Source organism: Alosa sapidissima, chromosome 19, assembly GCF_018492685.1.
Source record: "Alosa sapidissima isolate fAloSap1 chromosome 19, fAloSap1.pri, whole genome shotgun sequence".
In the NCBI taxonomy this organism is placed as follows: Eukaryota; Metazoa; Chordata; class Actinopteri; order Clupeiformes; family Clupeidae; genus Alosa; species Alosa sapidissima.
The window spans coordinates 20,354,981-20,378,439 of record NC_055975.1 but is presented as its reverse complement, the minus strand read 5'-3'; the positions used below and the strand labels follow the sequence as shown (position 1 = coordinate 20,378,439).

General features: G+C 47.3%; 1 protein-coding gene across 4 annotated transcripts in view; it reads right to left on the bottom strand.

Moving 5' to 3' along the window:
* Window positions 1-11,067: 11,067 nt before the first annotated feature.
* The window catches only part of kiaa0586 (KIAA0586 ortholog), a 124,393-nt gene continuing 112,001 nt past the window's right edge, over window positions 11,068-23,459 (bottom strand). For all 4 annotated transcript variants that reach the window (XM_042071795.1, XM_042071796.1, XM_042071797.1 and 1 more), the window contains exons 32-33: window positions 20,306-20,365; window positions 11,068-11,699 (exon numbers count right to left, since the gene is read on the bottom strand). In XM_042071795.1, the coding sequence (XP_041927729.1) occupies window positions 11,560-11,699; window positions 20,306-20,365 (200 nt within the window). In that variant the 3' untranslated portion in view covers window positions 11,068-11,559. The remainder of the gene's footprint in view (window positions 11,700-20,305; window positions 20,366-23,459) is intronic.

Below are 23,459 nucleotides of genomic sequence, written 5' to 3'. Positions count from 1 at the left end.
TCTCTCCAAAAATAACTTTGCAACTTTCTGCTTGTCTCTCTAGGCCAGATCAAACATACAACATCTGTAGCATGGCTGTTGATAGCAGGGTATTAGTCCCTGCAGCGAAAGACGGGCGAACAGACGTCATTATGGCTTAGCTGTTTAAAGGCTCGCTCAAATAACAGAGACTGTCGGGGCATTGAGGCGACTGCAAATCGTGACACCACACCGACCACTTCAGTCGGCAGAGGCCTCTCGCCCAGTTGGGGGCATCTGTCTGTGGATGGCCTCTCTCACATGTGGAACTGAATCCTCATTACGGCACAACTGAAAACAAACACTACCAAAACACACTACACAAGAAGAAATCTTTGAATTTTAATTTCTGCCAGGGGGAAAACAAATCTCTTATTTTAATATGCTAAAAGTGGCATTCGACCCAGATGGTAAATCTTAGATAGAGTTCCTTAGCTGGAAAGAAGCTCTTGTCAAATGTTTTTTATTTACTCTGAAATAGTCTCCTTGGAAGACAGGGTTGAGACAAACATTCAGATACTTGTCCTCCAAGCCTTAATTCCACCTCATGGAAATGTTTTGCATTTGTCGGACTGCCCTGCCTGTTTAAGGTCACAGACACTTTATATAACACTCACCATGCATTTTTAAGCAAATTCCTCCTGCGTATATATTTTTAAAATTCTAAACCAATGCTTACACGGTGACCTGACATCGGGTCAATCTCAACTGTCTAGGCCAACCGCCGAATGAACTAGTTTTGTAGTGTAGTGTATAGGTCTATGCATTCTCACGCTAACCTTGGCCAAATCAGGAGAACTGATGGAAGGTTGTGCTAATTCCCTTCTTCATCATGGTGAATGGCAAGCGATCAGGGGCTCGCATTCAGCAGCGGGACGAGCCAATGAAAACCAGATCCACCACAGGAATGCTGGGTCTTGGCAGTGAGACACATAAAATACATTCCACTGAAATCACTTCAGTCGCAGCTTCAGAATCTATATAAATATCAAGAAAATATTTCACAAGCGTGTTAAACTTTTAAAAAGGACCATGATCAACTCCTCAACTGCTTCAGTTTTTTTCTCCCTCTTAGTTGTAGAATTATACATTTCTGTCATTGAAGTGAGTAAAATCATTCTTTGATTTCTGAGGTTTCATATTTCCCCCTGCTACAGAGGGCATAACATAAGTCAGACTGACGCCATGCAAGTTTGAGGGGGTCTGCACTTAGTAATAGCTTCAATTATTTATCAAAACACACCAAAATAGCCAAAGAATGGGTTATTGTTCTCACCGAGAGGGGAGAGAGGGAGAGATGAAAGGAGGGGAAAAATGCAACATGCATCACATCTACCTAGAGAGTACTGGGCATTACACATTAATGTTATTTTGAAAAGCCTGGATAGAGAGGGGGCTTGTGGGGAGGAGGGTGAGTGGCAGCGGAGGCGGCAGCCAGGATTCGTGCTCTGAGGCTAAGGCCTCTGTCTCTCGCCTCCTCCCAGCACCTCAGAGGGATCAGAGCAGCAGACTCCATGAACTCTCTCTCTCTCTCTCCCTCTCTCTCTCTCCCTCCCTCTCTCTCTCCCTCTCTCTCTCTCTCTCTCCCTCTTTCTCCCTCTCCCTCTCTCTCTCTCCCTCCCTCTCTCTCTCCCTCTCTCTCTCTCTCTCCCTCCCTCACTCTCCCTCTCCCTCTCTCTCTCTCCCTCTCTCTCTCTCCCTTCCTCTCTCTCCCTCTCCCTCCCTCTCCCTCTCTCTCTTTCCCCTGGTTCACCTGTGTTCCTCCTCTCACTGACCTTCACTATTTGCCCCTTTTCAATCACTTCTGAAATGACAGCATCAGTGTGCTTATTTGAATGACTAGAACAGTAGAATAATGTAACTAAATGTGGTGTAACTGTGGTGAAAGTGTGAATGTAAGAACGTAAGACGTTTGATTTAAGAGACACACATTCCTCTTTGTTCCACCATTCTGTGCTATACTCTGCTAAAACTGGATAATTGTGCATATGGCAGAAATGATGCTCTGAGGTGGTGAACGCCCTTGGTTTTTTGGGCAGACGGCACACACAAGGAAGCTTTCTCTCCTTGTGGGAAATATGAAGTGCAAATGAAGTAAGGTCACAGGTTTTCTCCCCTGCTATTTGGTTTGGCTGATTCCACAAACAAATAAGCAAAAACAAGGACCTTCCTCCTCTTCGAGAAATCTCTGGGCATTTAGCAATAGTGTGTGTGAGCAGACAACACAAATAGCAAAGCAACACCCCCCCGCCCCCGCTACATTTTTGCATTTGGTTTGGATGCTGTGTGTATCAAATGTCTCCATTACGTCAACATAATGTGCATTTCCTCTTGATTTGGTGATTTGGTAGCCTATGAGTATGTTCTGTGTGCAAACCGTGTGGTTATTCTCTCTGTGCCTCTCAGGGCTCTCAGTTCTGATCCTAGTGAGCTTGGGTGAAAGCGCCGCAGGCAAGGCCCAAGGACTCGTCCGGCGTGGCTGTGTGGCTGCATGGCAGCAACTGGTAGTCAAATTCAGCCAGAGATGCTTGTGCTCTGATAAGGCCTGTTTCAGTCCCCAGTGGCCCAGTTGATGTTTCCACTGTGTATTTTTCTTGCTGATTTGCATTATTTAAGAATAGCCTCTGCCCTCCTCTCGTTTGTCTCTCTCTCTCTCTCTCTCTCTCTCTCCCTCTGTCTGTCTTTCCCTCTCTCTCTCCATTTCTAAGTCCAAGCTCCCGCCGAATACAGTGCTTGTAAATAAGTCATCTCTCTGTTTCAGAGGCAGAGAAAACAATATGCTGCGCTATCAATCAAAATAGATACTTATCGCACCTCTCTCTTGTGTGTGTACAGAGATATTCATGCTCTGTGTATTTATGCCTGTCTGGGGGCGAAACTTTGATCTGAACATTGGTGGGGGCTGAGCCCCCCACATCATCATGCTCTAGAACAGATTCATTCATCATGATATGGGGGGGGGGGGGGGGTCCTTGGTCCGATTTTTGATGCCATATTTTACGCCTATGTAACCTACCCCATCCTCATTCCCTCTCCCCCTCCTCCCACCCTTGTTAAAAACCTGGCAGCTTCTGTCTATTCACAACTGGGCCTGTATAAAGCTGGCGTGTGTGTGTGTGTGTGTGCGTGTGTGTGTGTGTGTGTGTGTGTGTGTGTACGGGGTCGTTTGTGTCAGTGAATTAGACATGGGAGCGCTGCGGCCGTCCGTCTGCTGAGTGTCACCTTTGTGCAGGCGGAGGAGGCCACCCCTCTCGTCACCTCCAGCGGCCCAGGAGGTTACACTCCGGCTGGGATAAAGGCCTCTTTGTGCGGGGGCAACCGTGGCGGAGGCCTGGAGCTCTCTCTGCAGCTGCACAAAACAGCTGCCCCGCACCCTGGGCTCAGGGATCGGGGCTGCGAGGGAATCAAGGAGCTGAGAGATGTGGAGGTGGTGTGTGTATGTGTGTGTGTGTATTTCTGTGTGTGTGTGTGTGTGTGTTTGTATGTATGTGAAGACTGTGTGTGAATGTATATGCTGCATTGTATATGTATGTGCGTGTCTGTGTGTGTGTGTGTAACTTAAGTCTACTGTATAAGTGTGAGAAACTTTTGGCCGAGCGTGCTGAGTTTCTGAGGTTTCCTGTGTGACGTATGGACTTGTATGTGAAAGGGTCTGAGTTTTCAAGTAGAATAATATGTCTCTGAGTAATATTGTACGAGTCTATTTTCTCTCTCTCTCTTTCTCTCTCTCTCTGTGTGTGTGTGTACATTCTATGCAAGAGGAACTTGCAACTTCCAATGTTGAATATGTCTGTGTATGAGAATATCTTGGACCAGCATGGTGAGCCTGTGGTGTTGTGTGTGTCTGTGCGTGCTGTGTTTGGGTGTGTGTGCATATACAATATGCGTGGGAGAGAGTTTGAGTGTCTAAGTAAATAATATATGCCTGTGAGATCTATAGAATTAGTATGGTGAGCCTGTAAGTAATGTCAATGTACTGAGTGTATTGTGTATGTGTGTGTGCATGTATGTGTTTATCTGTGTGTGTGTGTGTGTGTGTGTGTGTGTGTGTGTGTGTGTGTGTGTGTGTGTGTGTGAGTGCATGTGTGTATATGCATGTATGTGTTAATCTGTATGTGTGTGTGTGTGTGTGTGTGTGTGTGTGTGTGTGTGTGTGTATGTGTATGTGTGTGTGTGTGATTGTGAGGGATGGTGAGGGAGTGTAAGTAATGTATGTGTATGTATGTGTGTGTGTGTGTGTGTGTGTGTGTGTGTGTGTGTGTGTGTGTGTGTGTGTGTGTGTGTGTGTGTGTGATTGTGAGGGAGTGTGCAGGGTGTAAATGTGTGTTTCTGCTTCCTCTCTGTTGTGTGGGCCTGCTGTTTGTCTCTGTCCTCCTCTTTTTCGCTGACAGAGAGAATCCTGTCAGGAGAGGAGCGGGAACAAGCTGCAAGACACACACACACACACACACACACACACACACACACACACACACACACACACACTAACAGACACACAAACACAGATAAACACATACATGCACACACACAAACCCACACCCACCCACACACATCTCAGACACAGACACACACACATTCACTTTCTCCACACACTTCCTTCAGACAACGGGCCATTCTGTGGGAGGGTGAGGAGGCTGTGGAAGTCTGTGGCCTGCACGGATGCTGAGCAGACATCGGCATTGTGTCCCATACGACCGCGGGAACAAACGCGGATTATTCGAGGGGCTCTGCGTTGTGTTTGTGCAGGCCCTTCTCCCAGCGACGCGGACACGGTCGCCCATTGTCCACTCTCCCTCAATAATCTCTGCGGCATGACTGCCCGCGAATCTACACGTGCTTTTATAAATGGCTTCTGTGTGTTTTAGATGTGCTTGTGTTGTCCTTACAAACTCAGAGGATTTGGGAGGATTTCTCGAACAGAATCCAGAAAAACAAGGCCAGCTTATCATCTACTAGAACAACAACAACAACACAAAAAAGCAAAACAAAAAAAACTTCCCAGTTGGGCCCCTTTGCTGAAATCAATCCCATTTGCATGCGATGCGACAAGCTGCAATCTCTGGCCCCATAGGGTCCCATGTCTGTCCCAGAATTCATTTGGAGGTGGGAGCTGCTGGCTTTGGAGCCCCCTCGAGTGAACGGATTATTGATAATGGGCCGGAAAGAATGGCATTACACTAGGTCATCCTCACACACACACACACACACACACACACACACACACACACACAATACAACACAACACATGCACACAAAGTCTCTCATTCACATGCAAGGACAAATCTAGCATACCGAATACTTGTGCCTTGGTCAGGATTTAGTATTCACAGGAAAGGCATGGCTGCAATCTCTGACTTGCTGAGCCAGGATGCAGAGCTCATCCATCATGGGACTGGAGAGAGAGAGAGTGTGTGTGTGTGTGTGTGTGTGTGTGTGTGTGTGTGTGAAAGAGCAAGGGGAGTGTCTGGTAGGAGATAGAAACAGAGAAAGATGAAACAGAGGAAAGAGGGAGTGATAGAGGGAAAGATTGTGTATGAGAGGGAAGGAGGGAGAGAGATTGTTGGAGAGAGTTTAGGGGAAGGAGGAATTAGAGACATGGGATATTGGAGAGAGGGGGGAATTAAGAGAGGTTGTACAGTATAAGAGAGAGAGAGCATGAGAGATAGAAAGAGCGATAGAAAATGGAATGGGAAGAGAGGGAGAGAGTGAAAGATTGTGTTAAGAGGAAAGGGAGTGAAAATGTGAGGGAGGTAGAGAGATAAAGATCCAGTATGGGAGGGGGCAGAGTGAGCAAGAGAGAGTGAGAGCTTAGATATGAACAAGAGGGAGGAGAGGAGGGAGGGATAGAGAGAGAGAGAGAGAGAGAGAGAAAAGGGGAGCTGAACTGAGACAACGACTGATTTACATAAACACATACAGACAACCTCCATCTGTGGCACTCCACTGTCTGCCAAGCCTCACACTTCATAATGAACCGCAGGCGCAGGGAGCATTAGCCAACGAGCTAGCAAAAAGTGCCGTCCTCGCATCTCACATCGCTGGAGGAGAGAAAAAGGAGGGAGGGAGGGAGGAAGGAAGGGAGGACGAGAGGGAGATGGTAAGAGAGGGGGGAGAGAGGGAGAGAGAAAAACACTAGTTAACGCATCTGATGACATGTCCTCTAATGCCCCCAATGAGATAAATTGGGGGTCAGGGGATGATGGGGGGGGGGGGGGGGGGGGTAGAGGCGGGGTAAGTGGGAAGGTAGGCTGAAACAATACTTGACAAGAATGGTGCTGAATTGAGGGTGTGGTCCATGGATGCAGCAGCTAGAGCTGGAAGGCATCCAGACATTTGTGCTGCCCTGCTGAGAAGATCTGTGCCAGTGCTCAATTAAAATGGTGAACCAAATCATCATCAGCCCCTCTCCCCCCCCCCCATGCCCCCAACAAAACACTCACCACCCACATACACATACAAACACTCTAACCCCCCCCAACCGAAGACAGCAATTAACAGGCGTCAGGGGCTTAAAGCGGCCCATCCCAGACAGGGTGAGCAGGAGCTGTCGCGTGTGTCCAAACAAATGTTTGCAAATGAGCTCGCTATCCTTAATCGCTCTATTAAGAGCTGTCTCATGACCAGCTACACCCCCCCTCCCCAACACACACACATACACACACCATCATAATTCACCCATAACACCCACTGCCCAAACCACACACACACACACACTCCACCGTAAGTCCCCATAAGACCCCCTTCTCCTAACACACTCAGACACACACACAAATGCACTCCATCATAAGTGACCCAGAACAAACCCCTCCCTAAAAAAACAGACACTTACATCATGAGAACCCCCCTTTACTGACACACACAGACACACACACAGACTTCATCCAAAACTTTGTTGGATTTCAGACCAAGTGCTGGAAGTCCACAAAGTACACAAAGTGTTTCCAGATGATTCATTGAAAGTGTGAGTGTAGAAGGCTAGGGAGGATATGGAGTATGTCGATTTAATTGGTCACCGAGACTCATTAGGAGGACTGTTCTCCCTCGGCTTTGATAATTCATAGATAAGATCTGCATGTGTCCAGTCAGCAATGTAGAAGAAACTCTCCCGCACTATCTGCCTCAATCACACACACAAAGTGAGGTCTACTTAGTGGACAGAGGGTTGAGGTGCGTCAGAAAAAGCTGATCTCATTACGGGACGGTTAAATTCATTTCCGGGTTAAATCGAATCAGGCTGCGTGAGTGCGTCTGCTGCAGCTATGCTGTTGACCTCTCTCCACCTGCTAGCGAGAAAGCGATGGAGAGAGAGAAAGAGAGAGAGAGAGAGAGAAATGGAGATGGGAGAGCCAGACACACAGATGGCACTGTAAAACTAACCCACATGCATCCGGAAGGCCCCTCATCCCCACCACCTTCAAAGGCTACAGGAGTTCACAAGGCTTCAAAGGCCGCTGTTCTGCCGAGACGGTCAGAATCAAGCACAAGAACGAAAAGTTCAAGGAGAGATGAACCAACCACATCACCTTGGAGGGACAGCCAAGAGTCTTTCCACTAATAATGACACTCTTAAAAGATTTACTTAAGGTCATCATGTTGTCCACTGTAGGGATAGTGTAATATTGCACTGTGATACAGTATCATGAATGTTTTTGTAAAGGAAAAGGGTTTAAAAGGCAACAACGATGACTGTGGTGAGTAGGGTACTCTACTCTATGAAGAATACAACTTGCATGTGAATACAGTGATTACAGAGTGGGACATTAACTGTACTGTAGGCTCCATGTATGAGCGTTAAACACTTGTGCTTGACAGTAGCAGGTTCCTCTCACCCCTGGCTTACTCCTATCTGCCCAGTCACTCCTCCAGAGCCATTTCACTCCCCCATGTTATATTCAGACACTTGCATCAGATGTTAAGTGGCTTGAATATATAAAAATTCTGTCTCTGTCCAATTTGGATGGCCTACTTCTGCCTTCTGGATGTCAGATATGCTCTGACAGCCTGCCTGAAACGGCACTGACACATGTGTGTAAAGATGCCGGTCTGTTTGAACTTGTTCGTAAAAGACTTGGGTAGCAAGCACTGTTTATAAATATGAATGTTAAAAAGAGCTGGTGAATCAATTATATATTCAATCTACCACACATGGACATGGATAGCAGGGGAGATTTTATGCGCACATAAAAACACACAAGCACACACACGCACACGCGCACAAACACACACACGCACACACACAGTGGTTTATTTATTCCTGTCTGGGTCTCAGAGGGGAGGCCTTAATCTGAAATCTGCCAAGACTCTTTAATTTGGCACATTAGCATAGAGGCACAGCATTTCAATAAAGGCCTTTCTAATTTCAACACTTCACATGTCAATCCTTTAACCGCTCCCGAGAAATTGCATTTTTGACTCGTTCATTCATTCAGTGGGTTGTCCCTGGACAAAGACTGCAGTGAAATGGATTTTAACCACCAAAAAAAAAAAAAGACAAGAATGATATTTAAGCCCAGTCTCAGAGAATGATCTCACAGTGACCTCTCTCTTGATTAAATGCAAATGCACTCATACAGGAAGACCACAGACAGTCTTCCAAGGACTGGAAGTAAAAAAAAAAAAAAAAGATTTATAAAATTCCCTTTTTTCTCCCCTCAGCTTAGAAATGTGTCACGAAGTCACACCTAGTGCTGGAATCCGCAGGGTGTTTAAATTTTATGGAGCTTTTTAATTCATTATTGAACGGACGCCAGCGTCCCTGGAGTGTTGCTCTATCAAATGCCACGGCCCCTGAGTCAGTGAGATAGTCCAGCGCAGTTGCCGTTCGAGGGGTCAGGGGATGGGATGGAGGGGGGGTTGTTGTAGGTAGGATGAGTGTGCGTGTGTGTGTTTTTCGGAGGGGGTAGGGATCTTCCTTGCTGTGCTCTATCCGTGGCTCATTGCAAAGGAAGAGTGGTCAATGTTACGCTCCATTGCCCCCCACTTCCTGGCCTGAACATCTGCTTTTGATAAACAGCTGGACTGGCCTGGGACAAACGGAGGTTGAGGAGGGGTGTAAGCGTGTGTGTGTGTTCGAGAGAGTGTGTGAGTAGAGGGGTGGGGTGAAGCTGGCCCCCGACCTGCTCTTATGAGAGTGTGTCTGATGTCAGGCCAGCGCTGTGTTCCAGTCTCCACACTAATTTCCCTCCCCCGAGTAACCACCAATATATCCCTTCTTTTTTCTCCTCTAATTCAGATGAAGAGAGAGAGAGAGAGAGAGAGAGAGAGAGAGAGAGAGAGAGAGAGAGAGCAAGCTGCTCTGAGGTCATTGTGGATCTATTACAGGAATGGCTTGTTAATGCATTTAAGATAATGTAATATCACTTTAATATTGCACCACTGTTTTTAATCTTTCATCATGTTGCATACATAAATTCTATAAGTAGACTATAATTATGTTAGGGTACTTTGAAGAAAGATATTCACAGTAGGGTGGTATTTGCACCATTAGTTTCAACTCAATAATATATAATCCACCAGAAGAGAGAACATTTTATATTAGTGTTTGGCCCATTAATGATTGATTTGATATACTGTAAGAAACAGCAAACTTACTATCCTCATTTAACTTAGTGAACAGGAGACTTCACCATGTGTAACATCTGTGTGTGTGCGTGTGTGCACACGCTGAAACGCAGGAGCATCCTGATCATTCTCACGTCACACCATCTGCTCTGCTCCATCTCTCACTCACTTCTCATTTCCTTCTCTTTATCAGCGTGGCTTATCACTCCACTTACCCAGCTCTGCTGGCCCTGAACACAGCCGCTGTTCCCCACTCCCCTGCCTGCCTTCGGGGGTGTCTGCTTACCGGGAGCAGCACGGGCAGGCTTGACCACCCCACACACACACACTTTCACCCCACAGCAAGCAGGCCTTCTTTTGTTTGGACGGGCCTTCCGTCCAGCACCAGCTATTTATTTCACTCTAGTAATCACAGTTTTGGTTCATTAAGAACACCACAGCTGAGTGCTTGGCCTCCTTCCTTCTTTTTCCCCTTCATCCTTCTCTTCCTTTCTTTCTTTCTCTCTCTCTCTCTCTCTCTAACTTCCTCTTTCTCTCCTCCCCCCCCGTGTGTGTGTGTGTGTGTTTCTTTATCTTGGCAGGCGGAGGCTGAGGGGAACAGGATGCTCATTAGACAGGCTTCATCAGTGCGGCCCGCTGCAAGGCAGCATCTGATAGGCCCTCCCTCAGGCCTGGAGCGGAGGGAGAAGAGAGGCAGAGGGGGGGGGGGGTTGGGGTAGTGTGGTGCTGGGTAAAGAGGGAGAGAGAGGGTAGTGTGGTGCTGGGTGCTGGGTAAAGAGGGAGAGAGAGGGTAGTGTGGTGCTGGGTAAAGAGGGAGAGAGAGGGTAGTGTGGTGCTGGGTGCTGGGTAAAGAGGGAGAGAGGGTAGTGTGGTGCTGGGTGCTGGGTAAAGAGGGAGAGAGGGTAGTGTGGTGCTGGGTAAAGAGGGGAGTTGTGCCATGACTGAGGAGGAGGAGGGAGTGGAGAGTGAGAACCACACAGCTGCTTAATGGCTCATCTGTACAGACTGGAAGCAGGAATGATGAGGCTGCAAACTGTAGAAAATAAACGAGGCCTCGTTTGGCTGAACGGAGATGCTAGTTTTAGAAGTTTAATTTTCATGAAACATCTTAAGCCTGTCTCCATCTTTTCACATTCAGATGCAATACAAAGGTTTCAATGTTTAGCTTCTTTTGAATGTTCATTGAACATTTAGCGGAACATAGAGCCTCAGTGTAATACCAGTCGTGTCAGCCCAGTCGTCTGGAATCCGGCTGTGTGGCGTGGGAGCTTGTATCTGTGAGGTCTGCTAAATGCTGTTTGCGTGACGGCCCTGAGTGTCTGGGGTGGATTATAAAGTAGACCGTACGAATAAAGCACTTCCAGTGGGACCTCAGCTCCACTGTCAGAACAGACTTCTCCATTAGGGAAATTTGAGTTGAAGCACAGAGAAGCACACTTCTCCTATGCATGTGTCCACTGAGAGAGAATCCAAACCACACAGGCAAAACACAGTAGATAAAAGTTTTATTAGTATAAAACATTTTTTTTTTCAATCTCTCAAAGAGCACTCAAAACAAACACTCACCCTCTCTTGCACCAGACAGATTTCAGAAACACGGGTCTCCTTGGACCCGTGCTCTTGAGGCATAGCGGCGAAGATAACACATAAAATAGTCAATAAATAAATAAATAATTTCACCCACAGATGAGACAAGAATTTAAAAACGAAGGCTTACAAAAAAATTGATTTTGGTTATATGATTTCTCTCTCACTGGCCCCAGACTAGTAGATTAGTCTGAGGCCTCCGTGGAGAAAGAGCCTGAGTTAAGACTGAGTTAAGACACATGATTAGTGGAGAAGTTCGGGGCGTTCCTCTGAGGAGCCGATGCTGGCTATGCAGCCAAGGGGCCCCTGACAGAGGAGCCTGTGGAAGGCAGCAGAGGGGCCCATGTTGGGCAGTAGTGAGGTCACACAGTGTGTGTGTGTGTGTGTCCCGTGTTAAAAGATGTCGTTGGCGGAGGAGTCGGTGTCTCCCTCTACAGTGCTGATGCTAGCGGAGTTCTCCTCCAGAGGGGCAGAGGGAAGGTGGACGGACATCACCTTGACAGCTCCCGCCTCCTGCTGACCGGCTTGCTCTCCTGAAACAACACATACACACAAACACATGGAAGTGGTTTTAACAGGCTATAACCAAACACAGATATTGGTTAAAGGGGAATGGCACGTTTCAAAAGAGCCCTGTTTTTCTTTGAGTACTGTTGGTAGGAAAACAAAAATATTCGGTGCAACATTCAAGAAGCTTCATGCTAGTGGTGTGAATAGCTACGTAGGCAGCTACAAAGCTACCATATGGAGGCTAACGTCTTTTTTGTGTCACTGAGGATGCTCAATATGTCATTGCATGTGATGTGCATCATGGACAGGATGATGTTACGCGTGTTTCTACATCAACATCGCTTAGAGCACCTTTAACTCAGTAATGGTAAAGAAACCATATAAACTCAGTGTTTGTAGAGGCAGTCAACTAGTATAGCTAGTATGCATTTTACAGAAACAGACTGAAGGAAACAGAGGTATGTGACTGGCTGCTTGTTGCACAGCACTTGTAATAATATTTTGAGCCTCTTCAGTTCTCCTTTAACGCGAATAATACAAAATATATACAGAAACTACAATAAAATTATATGGGTGTCTCCTTTTATATTTCTTGACTTTTTGCTCATTCTTGTTTCCCTCTCTTGGTTGCAGCCTTCGTCTCGTCATCTTTCCATTGGTCTTTTCTCCATGTTACTCTTCCTCTCCCTTAATCATAGAGACCCTCTAGGCGCTGTCAAAAACTCATCACTCTCTTTCATTTTGAGCTTCATTCTCTCTCTCTCTCTCTCTCTCTCTCTCTGAGGGCCACTTGTTTTGCAACTTCTTTCTCCTTGCTGACTCCTAGCATTTCTCTAGAACCCTCTTTCCCATGCTCACTCCAGCCCTCTGCTGATGCGGAAAGCAATCCAAATCTCTCTCTTTCTCTCTCTCTGTCCATCTCTGTCCTTCACCTCTGTCCCTCTTCCCATTACTTGTTTTTCTTTCACCCTGCACTTCCCTCTCTCCAACTCCCTCCATCATCTCTCCATCTTTCTCTCACTCCTCCTTCCATCTTTCTGCTGATGCTGACCACATGCATCTCTCTCTCTCTCTCTTTCTCTGTCTGTGGGCTCTGGTGTCTGTGCTCAGTGTGAGGGGTCTGTGCCAGAGCCCACAGGCACTTATGCAGGTCAATGGGGCGTGCATCGGCGTCTGCACTCCTGTACACGCCCCCATCACAGCAGGCGGGTCAAAGCAGCGTGTGTGTGTGTGTGGGAAAGTGAGTGTGTGTGTGTGTGTGTACATGTGAGAAGGCGTATGCGTGGAAGCGTGTGTTTGAGTGAAGGATGCAGAGAGGGAGTGCATTTACACTGACAGGAAATGCTTGTTATCTAATGCTTATGACATAGATATACACTGCTTGCCTTTGTGTGCTTCATCTGTAAACTTTATGTATGTATGTACATGTACATGAAAACATACTATTTGCTCCTCTCCAAGTCCCTCTCAAAACAATGACGTCATTCACCACCCCCCTAGGATACTTAAAAAGAAAAAACACGACAAGCTGGAAATCCATCCAAAGGGGCCAACTGGGATGTATCTTGACTGCTCTACTCTGTGAAAGGAGACTGGGCCCCGAGTCCTCACTGGAGCCCCGGGTGACGTGGGGGGCCACTGCTGGTGTTTACGGGGCTTTCGCTAGGACGGGGTCACTGCCGGCTGGGCAGAGGAGTCTCTGCCCATATGGGCCCGCGGCGCTTGAGTGACGAGACACGCCCGGCACCCTGCGTAGAGGATGGCAACTCTCACAGAGACGAGCCGTGTTTGACAAAGAGTCAGGATGACTTATATGTTACAGGCTCGCACGCACACACACACACACATCCTCTGTACATGCCAACGTACACAGAGACACGCACACCATTTGCACATGCCAACACGTAGGCACAAGTACAAACACACACACACACACACAAACACACACACACACACACACACACACTCAGCCTAGCAGTGAACACTAAATTGAGAATAGGGGGTGGGGGTGGAGAAGGAAGAGACACAGAGAGAGAAAGTCACTCGCAAACACACATAAAAACCAACAGCGTTGACTGCTGCAGAAAATTACTGTTGCTCCAGCTTGGGATTGAGAAAGAAGCATGTCTTTTGTCCTCTGCCAGTCTTGGCTGAAGATTTTAACGTAATGACAAACAATAAAAAAATACATAAAAGAGGGCCGTTATGCTTTAAATCTGAAACACACACACACACAGATTATGGTAACCACTGGCATACAGAGGAATAAAAACAGGGACAGTCAACCTATATGAGCAACCTCTGATCTGGTTTAGGAGTACCTCAGGGCACTTGCAAGATAGCCAGAGGATACATATCTTGAGTCATCCTTGTGTGTCGGTGTATGAGTGTGTGTGTGTGTGTGTGGTTGTGTGTCAGTATGCATGCATGTTTGTATGATCATGTGTTTGTGTCAGTACGCATGCATGTTTGTATGATTATGTGTTTGTGTGTGTGTGTGTTTGTGTGTGTGTAGAAGGCACGGTATATGAGGACGCTTGTTACTGCTGAGCAGATGGGCCTGGGTGGCCTGTGGTCTTCAGAGCGAAAGCTGCCCTCCCTCCGGCTGTCAAGCTCAACAGACTCACCACACACTACATCCCCTCAGGGTCCAGAGAGAGAGAGAGAAAGAAGGGGGGAGAGAGAGGGGGGGGGGGGAAGGACATAGATGGGGAGAAAGATTAATAGACAAAGAGTTGATAGAAAACTAGTGACAACGAGAGTGTAAGAGAAAGTGTGAGAAAGAAACAAGCATACCATAAAATTGAGAGTGAGCGAGCGAGTAAAAGAGAGAGGCTTCAGAGTGTGAATGGGCCTGGAACACTTGAAGAAAGAAAAATAATAAAAGAAAAAAAGAACAAAAAATCTTTTGATGTTCATAGTACACAAGTAAACAGCCCACAGCTAACTGAAGGCCCGAATCAGCTTGGCTGTATTAACACTGGTGCTGTGTGCCACTATGAAACAAATAAACAAGCGGCAGAAACAAAAAATATCATAAATGTGCTCCAAGGGGAACACAAAAACCTTTATAGAGATTCCAGTCCAGATTCCAAATGAGTGATTGAGAGAAAACGGAGGAGAGGGGAGAGAGAAAGAAAGAAAAGATTGCAAAAGAAATGAGACTTGATAATATTTTCCAGTATCACTGTTGACTTGGGAGATGAAGGAGGTTCACAGCTGGCTCGCTGAGCCTGAGTTCGCCTCTTCTCTCTGTCTTCTCTCATCCCCCCCCCCCCCCTCTCTCTCTCTCCTTTTTCTCTCATTCCCTCTCTCTCTCTCTCCTTTTTCTCTCATTCTCTCTCTCTCTCTCTCTCTCTCTCTCTCTCCTTCTTGTGCGAGAGCCCTCCAGAGGCCTGTGTGAGACCCAGCAGTCTGCCAAGTGTTTGAAGTCTCGGTGACTTCACTCTCGACGTGGGCCTCGACAAATATTCACAGCTGCACAGAGGGAGAGAGAGAGAGTGCTCCGCAACGAAACGGCCTGACCATAACCATCACGGGGGTGTGGACTTCATGAAAGACAGAAGGACAAAGGACAGGAGAGGAGAAAGAGAGATGAGAGGAGAGGAAAAAGAGGAGAGGAGAGAGGAGGAAAGAGGAGAGAAAAGGAGGAGATTCTGCCTCCACATCCACTGACATCCACTGGGGGAGTAGACTGAAGGGCCTTCAGAGAGATTCCTTCTAGATTCCTGTTTCGTGTTTGCTCTGTTCTTTGATGACTTGCTATGGGAAGCTTGTGTGGTTGTGAGAACAACACGAAGCCACGATCAGATGTGGTTCAGAGACGCTGACCTGACCCACTCCGCACAGCAACAGAAATCAGATCCACCTCTAAACGAGGAGAAGGTCCTGGACATTTCCCACACTAATGAGGGCTTTAGTTTGGCAGTAAGAATAGGGTGGAATTAATTGGTCACCACTTTGTTTTCACTACTTATCAATTTCTGTTGTGGGTGTCAGCAGAATTCAGCTTTTTTAGGTTTCGTTAACTTACAATATTATTTTATTTGTGCGATATCACATAATTTATATTCCTTTGAATCTGTTTTAATTAGGTGCTTCCTTTGTTCCTTTGTGAATTCAGCTCAGCTCTATACTGTTCTAACACAGATGTACTGCCATTGGTGATATCAACACAAATTAATGACATACCCTGGGCTTAAAGCAATGAACATTTCTGTGCCTGAAGCCATCAGACATTTATGAGGACGTCATATATACTGTATATATTTTCAAATCTTAAATGTACCGGCTCACACCTCAATTCAGGCACAGTGCCTGAACACTTTAAGCCCTGCGTACCATTTTCCTTTAGCTCAAAAGTAATATATTATATTAATTAGTAGTATTAATAGTAATATTCATTTACTACACTTACCTGTATGTCTTCTCTATTTTGCCAGTTTCAATTTTACAGCATTGATGACATGGATTGTACTTCTGAAGACAGAAGAAAAAGAAGGAAAAAAAGACACTCATAGCCTCATTCCTTTTCTTTTGAAGACGAGACGCTACCTTGAGAAACCATTGACAGGCATCACTAATCTCAACGTAAAATACATTTTCAGCCGCTTTGAAGAGAGTCCTTTGACTCTGCACGCCAGGGCTGTTCCACTGTTCTACTGACATCATTCTGGCCTGCAAGGGCCTCTAGAGGCAACTCAGTGACCTCAGGAAGGTGAACTTCATGCTGTCCTGAGAGAGCTCTCTCTCTATATATCTCTCCCTCTCCTCTCTCTCTCTCTCCAAGAGACCATGGGCATGGTCCCAGAGTCTTACACGCGGATCTAACTTAAGACACCATTACGGCACCCCCACCCTCCCACCTCCCGAAACCTTGGAGGGGTTGGACAGGGACATGATACATGGCACTGTCAGTTACTGCTGACTTTACAGGATCTGACCACGGCCGGCTCGCTCAACATCAAAGCCCAGTACGCCCCCACTGAGAGAAACAGAGAGAGAGAAAGAGAGAGATAGATAGAGAGATTTAGATAGAGAGATAGAGGGAGAGAGAGAGAGAGGGAAAGCTGGAGAGAGCCCCTGAAAGAGATAGTACTTTCCCAAAGCGTTTCAAAAGGAGGAACTGTGATCTAGGGATCAATGTCTTCTCTGTAAATGTCTCATTATTTTCAACGGGACATCAAACGGATCCTAAATCAGAGCTCAAATAAAACATGCAGGTTGGTCTGCCATCTGTGTTGAGATGGTTTAAAGACTACACACATCTCTAAAGATTGTACTTTAGAGAACTAAAGTACTCACACTCTTCATGGGCATCGTTTCAAATTTATCAGGCAGTTTGTTAGCAAGAATTGACGTTGAAGAGCTTTGTACACCCTGGAATGGTGGCCATTTGAAAAGTGCTTCTCTGGGGGAATCTGCTAGATCCTCTGAATGGTCCTGAACAGAGACTTCAGCACTCTCCTCCGAAGCCTTTTACAGTGTGTTGTTTACTTGTCATAGTATTCGTTTCCTCAAATAAACCTTTTCCTTTCACTCAGGGAGAGTGTGCTTCTGGGCCATGCGGCCATCATCTGGATAAGGCAGAGGATGCGAGATGAAACTTTCATGGAGCAAAACAATCTGTTTGTCTTGCTCTGCGCCTGCCCCATCAGCTGCTGACTGGAGGCAGCTAGCTGCTGCTGGATCTGAAGACAATAGCTCCATTATGTCCGTCCAACTAAAAAAGGCCACTCTCTCTCTCTCTCTCTCTCTCTCTCTCTCTCTCGTTCTCTCTGGCTACGAGCTCAGAGCAGCTGAGAGCTGCATGTCTTATTGATGTCCGCCCTATTACACCATTTTCCCCCATCTTGCCTCTCTTTCTTTCTTCCCCTCTGTCTTGCTAATGTGCAGGATGAGCAGAGTTAGCGATCTCCAGAACGCCTTTTTGTAACTCATGCCCCCCTTCCCCCACACACACAGCGCTAGCCTGCTCCTGGCAGCCTTTAAGTATTCATGGGAGATAAGGCAGGACATGTGCTGGAGCGAACGAGCCCCAGACAAACAGGAAGAGACATCAGACCTGGCCAGTTGAGCTGACCCCTCTATATCTCCCCGCAAGCAGGCGACCTAGTAGCCTGGCTAATGCCAAACCCCATCTCATTGAGATGGGGTCTGGGAACTAGACATTCATTTTCTCGTATTTGGAACGTGGTTTACGAATGCCCAGAGCCGTTTATTAGGCGCTACGTATGTCTATCAAATGCGTCTGTACGTAGCTCATAACGGCTTCGGTGTGTCGTCATCGTCTTGCTGCCCTCCCTCCGTTCTGTGATTGGTTCCTTCGTTTGAGGTGAAAACGAAGTCCATAGAATCCAGGCTGCCTAGCAGCGTGAATAAAATCACGTGCGTAAGGCAGCGTGGGAAAACCCAGGCTAGCGACCTACGAGCCAGCAGCTCTCTGCACAGGGGTCTTTTCCGCTTATCAAGATTCCTCTGGTCTATCTGATGGATGGGAGAGGAGGAGGAGAGGATTTTTCGGGGAGTAAGGAGATGGTCTGAATGGATGGGTGCTGGCTCAGGCTTTCGCTGGGCTTCTCTCGTTCTCTCCTTTCCTTGCTTGCTCTCCCCCTCTTTTTCGGGCTACTCAAGGGCAGCTTTGAAGTGAAGTTATAAATACTTGCCGCAGTGGTCTCCATGTTAATTCTATTAACGGCAGAGACATCAAAGTCGGGAAAGACGGTCTACCTCCCAATCGTCAAATTATTGCGCAGGTGTCTAAAAACAAAGTCCAACACACGGCTGCGGTCCAACACACGGCTATTTAGAAACTCATCCGATGAGACCGCCATGTATCGACTTGCAGCAAATTCTTTGAGTGGACTCTGAATGTGGCGCATTAGGCGATCGTGAGCGCTAGATTCGCACAACGCAGGCGGCTCGTCTTTGATGGCGAGAAAGGACGCCGGACGTGTAAAGCATGACTCAGAGATGGGCGAGGAGACTGGCGAGACCTGAGAGAGTGTTTATTTCAGGCTTCAAAGAGCAGGGTGTGTGTGTGTGTGTGTGTGTGTGTGTGTGTGTGTGTGTGTGTGTGTGTATGTGTGTGTGTGTGTGTATGTGTGTGTGTGTGTATGTGTGTGTGTGTGACGGGGGGTTGGGGTGCCAGTGGCCAGGGCTGTCAGCATGAAAACTGACACAGTGTTTTCTTAGCGTCCTCCTGAAAGGAGCTTCATGCTATTTCGGCTCCCAGGCCCTGCGAGACACCGCCGGTTGCTGCTCACGCAACTGGATCCAAACACAATAAACAGTGGAAGGGCGCACTGTGAAGGGAATGATTGAAAATAGGCCTTCAAAGACAAGGGAGAGGTGGTCGGGATGACACCCGTCTCTCAACGTGGCGCGGCTGGCTCTCGCTGGCGGCTGACGATGACTAAGCGGAAACGGACGGCAACAAAGACGACCGGTCGGAAGAGGGTGGGACTCTTGAGAGGTGTTGCATAGCGTGACCGAAAGGGTCAAGCAGGTGTGGGGGTCAAGGGTCAAGTTTCAGTGGCACGGTTGTTTGAGATAAAAGCATCTGCCATATAAAGGGATGTGATGTCATTATGCACGCCATGGGAGACCAGGCAGAGTAGATGACAATTAAAAGAGAGAAAACAAAGGAAATACCAGTTAAATTGAACTTATTAAAGAAACCTGTAATGTGGGATTACACTCACATACTACAATTAAACACGTCTAGCTAAATAAATGAACTGTACTGACCAAAAGTATGTGTATATGACAAAATTAGAAAACCTACAACATCCTGACAAAAACACATACACACACACACACACACACACACACACACACACACACACACACAGAGGAAGACACATACACACACACACACACACACACACACACACACACACACACACACACACAGAGGAAGACACATACACACACACACACACACACACACACACACACACACAGAGGAAGACACATACACACACACACATGCGCAGAGAAAGGCACACAGACATAAACAGATCAGGGGTCGTTGCTGTGTTTCTGTGAAAAGACACCTGCAAGCACTTTAAAAAGAGTTCTCTTCTCCACTCTTGAGTGCTTGGGGCTGACAGATGGATCCCGCTGCACACCCACCCACCTACTCTCCCTCTCCTGTTCTCTCTCACTCCACCTCTGTACTCCTCCATCACTCTCTCCATCTCTTGCCCCCTCACTTTCACTCCCTTTTTTCTCTTTACTCCAGCCACAATCTCCCCTGACCCCTCTTCTCTTTTGATTTGAGCCCAGCTGCTGTAGTGGATACAGATTAACAGGGAATAGCCCTTTGGCAGATTCCACCTGGAGGTAGGACTTCTGGAAAGTTCTTACTCCTTCTTTGTCTCATTTGATGTTTTTCTTTTTCTTTTCGCTTTTAATAGCTCATGAAGCGGGGGAGCACTGGGTGGTTAAATCTGCCCCCCCCCCCTCCCCATGACAATAAAAATCCAACAGTAAAATGTGAATAAAAGATCCAGATCACAATGATTTTTCTTGTGCCAGAAAACATCTGAAACTAATGAGAGAGGGCAGTTTAAGGGAGGTGGTGGAGGCAAACATGCGCTCATATGCAAAACTATTCACACGTTACCATTAACTCTGTCCTCGAAGAAGTCATCCAAGTCCTGGTGGCCATTCTGGTGGTACGGGTCTGAAAGGCACAAAGAAACACATCAACACGTTAATTAAACGAGAAATGAGACAATCCATGCATCAAAAATCTGTCTTCATCTTTAAGCAAGCCGCCTGCAAACTCTTTATCGTCATTTTTCCAGCACTTTCTTCTGCAGAGATTTTGTGGCCAAGAGGAGACCGCCTGCTTGGGAAAAAAAGAAAGAAAAACAACACCTTTGATCCTGCCACAAGCACACAGACCTGCACCTGAGTGCAGAGAAGCCCAGCAGAAACTAGCCAGACGTCTCGGGAGGTAAAAACAACCTCGCTGATTTCCTGAAATAGACAAGCGTGTGGAGGAGACAGGAGAGGATAGGACCTACAGCTACGCACAGCTGGGCTACAGGGGTGGGGAAGATAGCATGGGGGGGGGGGGGTGTTAGGGAGTAAAAAAAGATAACGAGAGAGAGAGAGAGAGAGAAAGAGGGAGAGAGAAAGAGAGAGAGATGGGGAGAGAAAGAGAGGGAGAGAGAGAGAGAGAGAAAGAGAGAGAGAGCAAGAGAGAGGGGGAGAGAGAGAGAGAGAGAAAGAGAGAGAGAAAGCAAATGAGAAAGCGAGATGGGGAGAGAAAAAGAGAAAGAGAGGGGGGGGGGGGGGGGGGGGGTTCAAGCTCCTGCTCAGTCAATGCCGTTGGGTTGGATACACTATTGAGTAGAATGGTGAAGTGACCTCACCGAAGCAGACAATTCACAGGTGGAGATTCAGATAGAGGGAGGCAGAGAAAGAAGAGAGGAGATGAAGAGACAGACAAAGAGAGAGAGGGAGTGGGGGAGACCGCTTGACAAAATGAGAGTAGAATAGTACAGAAATGGAAACCCCATTGAGGCCAACACTTCTCATAAAGAGATAAAGATAGAGAACCAGAAAGAAGATTGAGTTCAATATAGACACAAGATCGATAGAGAGATATAGCCATCATCCGTTCAGCTGGAGGTGTCCACTCTTGGTGATTACCTACGGGGGATGAGCTTCTCCAATATGGTGTTATTTACAGCCAGAGACACTGAAAGCGAACAAACATTCACAGTAAAAGGTCAACAGCAGATTCCTCGGAGGAGGCAGACGCTGCTATCCTCGGCAAGAGAGGTGGTCAGGACAGGGTAGATTAAGAACACGAAGCGAGGAGTGGTGGGAGAGTGGGGGAGGAGAGAAGGAAGAGAGGAGAGAAGGAAGAGAGGAGAGGAGGAAGAGAGGAGAGAAGGAAGAGAGGAGAGGAGGAAGAGAGGAGGACGAGAGGACACGTCTTAACAATATGAGTAAAGGTCTGAGTGCTCGCAGCCAATCTGACCTCATCACCACCCACCACCACAAACAGTCCATCTTATAAACACTAAATGTCAGCGAGAAGCATCCCACATCCTCCGCGGTTCACTGGGAATTGAATTTACGGAAGGCAGCCCAGAGGGGTTTATGGTGTTGGAGAGCCGAGGGAGAGCTGGTGTGTGTTGTATGATTTATGGACTTGTGCACTGCCATTAAGAGCCACAAGTGCATCTGTATTGAGAAGGGGGCAAGAGCGCTGGCCAACATTTTCCAATTGGGTCAACAAAGGTATCCATCACAAAGTGGTGCTTCAGAGGAGGTTAGCGGGTGGATGTGGGGTGGGGTGGATGATGTGGTTGGGGACAGGCAGGGTCATCCTTTGAAGGCCTGAGAGAAGGGGGGACAGGAGGGGAGGAGGGGGGGGGGCAAGGGGACGATGGCTGTCTTGACTTCCTTTAGCCCCTGAGGACAGATTAAGCCATCAATGGCTCCTCTTAACTAATCCCCTTCTCCTTGCTTGTTTGCTCCCTCTGGATGGAGGAAACGGTAGGGCCTGTTGATTGAGGCTTTGTGTTGCAAAGTGCCTGCTGAAACCAGCCACCTCCTGCTCCACCAGTCAAGCACTGCCTCTGGTGAGCCCGGCCCCGAGAACCTCAGGGTGCTGGGGTCACCAGGAGGGAGAGTGCTAATTGAAAGTCAGGAGGTCATGACCCCGCTCTCTCTCTCTCTCCAAAGGCAGGCAGGGGAGCCACCACAGACCCCATCCTGGGTCCCCTCTCCAGAGAAGGGCCTCTAGGGCAGGGAATGAGGCACAGGGGGAGGGTCCCCTGGAAAGCCCCCTTAGCAGAGTGTGTGTGTGTGTGTGTGTGTGTGTGTGTGTGTGTGTGTGTGTGTGTGTGTGTGTGTGTGTAGAGTGTGTGTGTGTGGCACTGGGACAAACCACTGGCAGGGTTGCTGAAGGGGTGTGTGTGTGTATGTGTGTGTGTAGAGAGAGAGGGGAACAGCAGGGGGATGAGAGGATTTGGGGATTTGCATGAGGGAAAAGGAAGGCTTTTTATTCGATCTTCCTCTGAAGCTAAAACTCCTCCATTTACATCAGGAACGGTTGGAGAGGGAAAAAGAGAAAGAGGGAGGGAGGGAGGGAGGGAGGGAGAGGGGGGGGCAGAAAGAAAGAACCAGGGTCAGGACCCTCATCACCCATGCAGAGGACTCGTGAGTGTCCATGTGAGGGGTCAAGAACTCAGAGCAGAGAGAATGGGGAGGACGAGAGAGGGACAGGGACGTCGTGCGTCAGAAATAAAAGACATACAGTAGACTGTGTTTACATGCTCTTCAGTAGCCCGGTTATGATCGGAATTTTGAAGTATGCTGGTTTTGTATTTGCGCGTGTAAACATCATATCCCGATATCAGAACCCTGGATAAGCCCGTATCCTGATTTTGAGTAACCCGGTTATGCTAGGTGTAGTACTCCGAAAGAAACTGGGATAAGGTGTGCTAATAGAACTTTATTGTTGGTAACTATTAGATATTAGTATTCACCATGTATACAGGGATATTAATAGCCAGGTTCATGTAAACACCATATTCCGAATATGATCAAAACTGGAATAAGCCTAATAACCAGGACACTGAAGTGCATGTAAACGTAGTCATGGATACACGAAAGATTAATGATGAGATGAAACCTTAGTAGAACATTGCAGAGGAGTTTCAGTGTGTGAATTAATGGTTGCAAGACATTGCAAGGCTGAGTCTGCCTGACTCAGCTGCAAAAGTTTTTTTTTTGTGCGTCAAATCACAGTTGCA